Source organism: Sinocyclocheilus grahami, unplaced genomic scaffold (assembly GCF_001515645.1).
Source record: "Sinocyclocheilus grahami isolate Dianchi unplaced genomic scaffold, SAMN03320097.WGS_v1.1 scaffold2014.1, whole genome shotgun sequence".
Lineage (NCBI taxonomy): Eukaryota > Metazoa > Chordata > Actinopteri > Cypriniformes > Cyprinidae > Sinocyclocheilus > Sinocyclocheilus grahami.
This window is the reverse complement of record NW_015507193.1, coordinates 98,794-104,762: the sequence shown is the minus strand read 5'-3', so window position 1 is coordinate 104,762 and position 5,969 is coordinate 98,794. Positions and strand designations below refer to the sequence as shown.

The 5,969-nt window shown below is 35.4% G+C and overlaps 1 protein-coding gene across 1 annotated transcript; it reads left to right on the top strand.

Moving 5' to 3' along the window:
• The first annotated feature begins 1,849 nt into the window (after window positions 1–1,849).
• LOC107573716 (CMP-N-acetylneuraminate-beta-galactosamide-alpha-2,3-sialyltransferase 1-like) lies at window positions 1,850–5,336 on the top strand. The gene is made up of 6 exons (XM_016260160.1): window positions 1,850–1,913; window positions 2,976–3,012; window positions 3,096–3,229; window positions 3,538–3,665; window positions 4,950–5,075; window positions 5,169–5,336. The coding sequence occupies exons 1-6, from the start codon at window positions 1,850–1,852 to the stop codon at window positions 5,334–5,336; spliced, it is 657 nt and encodes a 218-aa protein (XP_016115646.1).
• The last annotated feature ends 633 nt before the right edge of the window (window positions 5,337–5,969 follow it).

The following is a 5,969-nucleotide window of genomic DNA, read 5'->3' as shown; positions in this document are numbered from 1 at the left end:
GTCCAGGGACCTCAGATGGAGGATTTAGAACAATGCACGTAGACATTAAGCATTCATGTACATTGACTCATTTCTAAAAATAAAGATTTCTTTGGTTCAGTGGTTCAGCAAATTAGTATTTTTTTGTTGTTTTTTTTTATCATGAAACTTTTTTTTTTTGGTTCTGTAAGGGTCTTCAGATACTGTGTTATTCTTTCGAGATGAAAAAAAGTTACATTAGGTTCTTCATATCAGTATATTCTTTTATTTGTTCTTGTTTTCATCATAAACTCGCTTCATTTTGATCAAGACTTGTCATTTTGTGTCTAGTAAATGTAGGCTATCTTTATTAAGAATCTTTAGACATTTGCATTGGAAAACAAGACAAAAATAAAGAGGAAGATCATTACTTTTTTTTTTTTTTACAGTGTGATCAGCAGGTACAGGAACAGTTATTTCCATATTCTAGTGGCTGTGAGCAGAGCAGTTCAAGCCTTAATAGGTCCACACCAAAAACAGTGCCACTAAAGCCTTTGTAGAAGGTGGAATTACAAATATGACAGAGTAACGCTTACACTTACTACTCTCTCTCTCTCTCTCTCTAAACCTTTATTCCTATAAATAAAGGCTTTTCATTAATTATTGTTCTTCATTGTCATTTAATGCTCAGGTTCTTGCAGCTGATCTCATGATAAGGTGCTAGACTAGAGGAATCTCCTCGACCTCAGTCTAAACCAGCCCAACATCAGAGAGTCAAGGTCCATAATCAATCAAAATGCGGTGGTGTAAAAGCATAAAGGTCATCTTCATGGTTCTGTTAAGCACCACCATCTTTACTGTGACCATACATAAAGTTCCTTATGGACATTTGAAAGATTTGGTGAACAATAGCGTGGTGGAGCGGCTCCTTCATGAAGAACCATGTGCCTGTATGGAGCGCTGTTTGGCTGCGAGTGATGACGAGTTGTTTGCTGAACATTTCAGAAAAGATGTCCCACCAGTGCTCTCTCTCAATAACAGCGTCCTCCCTGACCACGTCTTTAAGTGGTGGCAGGTATTGGCTTAGTGTGTGTTTCTCATTTGATACTTCAGCCCACTTCAATGTACAGTAAGCTGGACTGTGTGCAATTCAGAATTTAATAGAGAATGCTTTCAAATTATGTCTAAGACATCCTTTTTTTTCATGGAGCCATTACTTCAGTCTTCAGTGTCAAACAATTCATCAGAAATCATTCTAGTGTGCTGATTCATTGTGGAAGCACCCTGGCATCTTCAAAATGGAGCCACACAACACAAAAAACAAGTTCTGTTCCATTGTATTTACAAGGTCCATTGTGTCCATTGTGTTGTGTCAAGGGAAATCTTGCGTGACACTTTTGAATTTAATTTCAGTACATTTTAATCCAAATAGTTTAGGTGTGGCGAGTTCCATTCATATTCACACTGAATAGAAGTCAGTTCTTTAAATTATTGACTGTAAAAGGAGAACAAGGAAGAATATGTGTATTTATTTAAAATATGAAATGTAGATAATACTACAGTTAGTACACTACACTACAGTACACTGGTTAATTTTTTTCTGGACAAAAACAAAAAAAATCTTACTGACCTCAAAGTTTTGAATGGTAGTAAATATGCATCTTTTAACTAATTAGCTACTGTAATGTCATTAGTGTTAGTTTACATAAAATGTTCATGTTGATTGTTTTTTTATTCTGGTTTCATGCTGATGGTAGAAGTGTACTTTCCCGAGTCACTGATTCTTTTTTAATCTATTCACAGTCTCTACAATCTTCAAGGAGCAAAACTAATTACTCCCAAGTGATTAAGGAGCTGTTTTCTGTCATTCCTGGAGAGGAACGATACAGAGATGTACCGCTGTCGAACCTGTGCTGTGGTGGGGAACTCTGGGAACCTTTTAGGATCACACTATGGTCCTGTTATAGATGTAAGGATGGATTTTACCAAGACTGAATTCATGATACCTATCCTGTAATAAAACAATACAATTCACTAATCTGAGGAGAGGACCTGCGAGAAAGAGCGCAGGACAACACCTGGCTCAACCTCCTCTCTTCCCCCCCATTCTGAGTTCCTGAATCCTCACGCCCTCTTCTTCCCCTCAGGCCATGCAAACCTCACAAATCTACAGTCCTTAGTTGTTTGATGTGACATCCATGTAAATACTTCTGGTGTGACTGGTAGGTTGGTTTCACTCCCACGTCAATAGAACAGATAAGAACAAAGAAAATAAAACCTGTTCTGCTGTTGTGGGAGATGCCCCAATAAAGATCTTTGTTAACCATTTGTTTTGATCCCCAAAACCAGGCGTGTGACCCTTTGGGGCACGAGAAAAGGTCCAGCAAAAGCTGCATAAATATCTGGGTGCTAAATGTTTACAGTCCTTTTGTCAAGACTTGGGTATTTAAAGGGATTTGGAAAACCACTCAGGGAAGCATCTGTATTCAGAACTTCCCACACAATTGCTGTGTGTCTCTCTAGATTTGCCAGGTATGCTGACTCTTTGAAATTGTGTTTTGTATTTTCTGCTGATCAAGTTGTGTGATGTATTGGTACACTTTTTGTATGAGTGAGCAGTAGGCAACCGACAAAAAGGTATTAGTTAACTTATTACACCCTCTGACTAAGATTAGACTGGCTAGTTTGCGTCGTTGAGTTTACCGCAAACCCGGGGCGCGTATCTCTGAACGGCATTGGGTCCTTGATGAACGAATAATTTAAAGTGTGGGATACCCAGAAAATCAAATATCTAAATTAAAATACAACTAATCTTAGGATCAGCTATTAAAGCAGGAATACTGTAAATTCGAAGAGTCATTTAAAGTTGGAGTCAGATTAAATTATACACGGAGTCAGAATTAAAATTAGAAACCAAATTTTAATAAATAAAGGTGATTGTTACAGAAGCGCCAGAAAAGACATACACGCAGAATACCTTCAACCAGGCTGTTGGACATTCTTCCTTGGGCCAACAGGTGGAGCTTACATAGACAACCACGATTTTGTGTTCAGGTAAACTTTTATTTTCATGACTCTTTATAGTCAAGAAGCTAATTATGATAGAGACTATAATTTTACAATTCTGATTTCCACAGGATGAATAAGGCACCAGTTCAAGGCTATGAGAAAGACGTGGGATCCAGGACGACCCATCGTATCATGTACCCAGAAAGTGCCACCCATCTGGACAACAACACACACCTGGTGCTGTTGCCCTTCAAGATCTCCTGTGGGTCACCAGTGCTCTAACTGATGGATCTATCAAACGGTGAGAGAACATCACAAAAACAAGGTCACATTTGACCACAAAATAAAAGGAATATTATTTTTATATTATATATTTATAAATATTTTGAATAAAGAAAATGAAGCTTATTTTTACAACCACTTTCATCACAGTTAAACAATTGTTTCCATATTTCAGGATGCATCCTCACAATGCTTCCATATTTATATATTTAAATCAGCAACAATGTTTTTCTGTTTACACGTCATTAAGCCATGATGTGTAAATTGTGAATATTTCACAAATACCAGTTCAAGGCTATGAGAAAGACGTGGGATCCAGGACGACCCATCGTATCATGTACCCAGAAAGTGCCACCCATCTGGACAACAACACACACCTGGTGCTGTTGCCCTTCAAGATCTCCTGTGGGTCACCAGTGCTCTAACTGATGGATCTATCAAACGGTGAGAGAACATCACAAAATCACATTTGACCACAAAATAAAAGGAATATTATTTTTATATTATATATTTATAAATATTTTGAATAAAGAAAATGAAGCCTATTTTTACAACCACTTTCAACACAGTTAAACAATTGTTTCCATATTTCAGGATGCATCCTCACAATGCTTCCAGATTTATATATATTTAAATCAGCAACAATATTTTTCTGTTTACACGTCATTAAGCCATGATGTGTAAATTGTGAATATATATATATATATATATATATAAGCAAAATTTATTTTTCTTTTTTGATTTTGAGGTGAAATGTGATTGGGACATTGGTCTTGTAAGTCATATTTTGAATGACGTGTAGATATATTTTATCGTAAATGAGTTGTTTTGACCTATTTTCTCTTATTGTATTACTTAACAGAACATGGTTTAAGGTTATAGACAAGCTACAAGCCAACAAGGACAAAGATCAGTATCTTCAGTTTTTTTTTATATTTTTTTTACAATAAACCTTTCAATAAAAGAGTTAATTTAAAGACCTTTGAATTGACATAATTGGGCAGAAGAAAGTGCACTTTGTCTCTATTAAATGATTTTAGCAAATGGCTGCAATATAACAAAGAGTGAAAAATTTAAGGGGGTCTGAATACTTTCCGTACCCACTGTATATAAGCAAAATTTTTCTTTTTTGATTTTGAGGTGAAATGTGATTGGGACATTGGTTTTGTAAGTCATATTTTGAATGACGTGTAGATATATTTTATCGTAAATGATTTCTTGAGTTGTTTTGACATATTTTCTCTTATTGTATTACTTAACAGAACATGGTTTAAGGTTATAGACAAGCTACAAGCCAACAAGGACAAAGATCAGTATCTTCAGTTTGTTTTTTTTGTTTTTTTACAATAAACCTTTCAATAAAAGAGTTCATTTAAAGACCTTTGAATTGACATAATTGGGCAGAAGAAAGTGCACTTTGTCTCTACAAACTTCACCAAAGAGACCTAAAAGATATGGAGATCAATGTTATGATACATAGACTAGGCATGAGATACTTGCATGATGCATTCAATGGGAACCTTTTAGCATCACCATAATACTTGATGCTGTAAACACTTGTGCAGAAATGTTTCATTTTACATCTTAACATTTCTTTGTTTAAAAGGTGTCAGAATCCTAAAACTTGTGTTTATTATCAGGTTCTGAGTGTCAGATTTTAGTTTCTAAAGTGGTTTATAATTGTTTTCTCATTCTTTTAGGTGATGGTTATGCACCCTGCTTTCATGCATTATGTGCACAATGCATGGCTGCACATTAAGTCTCGAAGATCTTATCCATCTACGGGTTTTCTTGTGCTAATATTCGCCATGCACATTTGTGATGAGGTAAAGCTTTTAGCAGTTACTTTCTGGGGTTTGTGTGCTGTGCACTAATGTCAGTTCCTTTTGCTGATGTGTTTTTTGTTTTACTTTGCTTAGGTAAATGTGTTTGGCTTTGGTGCGAACAGTAAAGGCACCTGGCACCACTATTTCGAAAAAACACCCAAGTCTTTCAAACGCACTGGTAAACACAGTGGCGGGATTGAGTGTGAAACCGTCTTAGAACTTCACAAAAGGAGGCTGATGGATCTATACACGGGGTGGTGAAAAGGATAATGACATTAAGTAACACAATCATTTATTAATATTCACTTTTATTTGTGATAAATGCATGTATTATATTAACTTACTCTTTGTTCAAAATGTGTTTTGGCACTGAAAGCTTTTTGATAGCATTTTAACATTTTTAGATAGCAATGATAATTATTTTATGATTTTGCATCTATCAGTTGGGTGTGTTTGTGTACGCAAGCAAGCAGCAAACATTTTTTATGTAATTTAATGTAATGTTAAATGTAAATTTTTTATGTAAATGCAACATTTTAAAATGAAAACTGATATACTGAAGGCAACATATTAAGTGCACATACATAACATTGTTTTTCCTCCAGTCCTTTGGTGTTTTACTTGCACATGATCATAAATAGGATTGCACTATTAAACCATATGTATTCATATATTCTTTAATTCTCTGTTAAATTCTGAAGATGAAGCTGCAATCTTCACAAGAGGCATTGTAAAATCTGTATGATGACATATGTGAGTTATGTATAAACATTTGTTTTGCAGTCCAAGACAGTGATATTTAAAATCTCAGTCTTCACTGTTCTGTTGTCACTGAATAAACAGAGAAATCAACAGAAGACACAAAGAGTTTCTGACATGTGCTTCTTTCTTTAT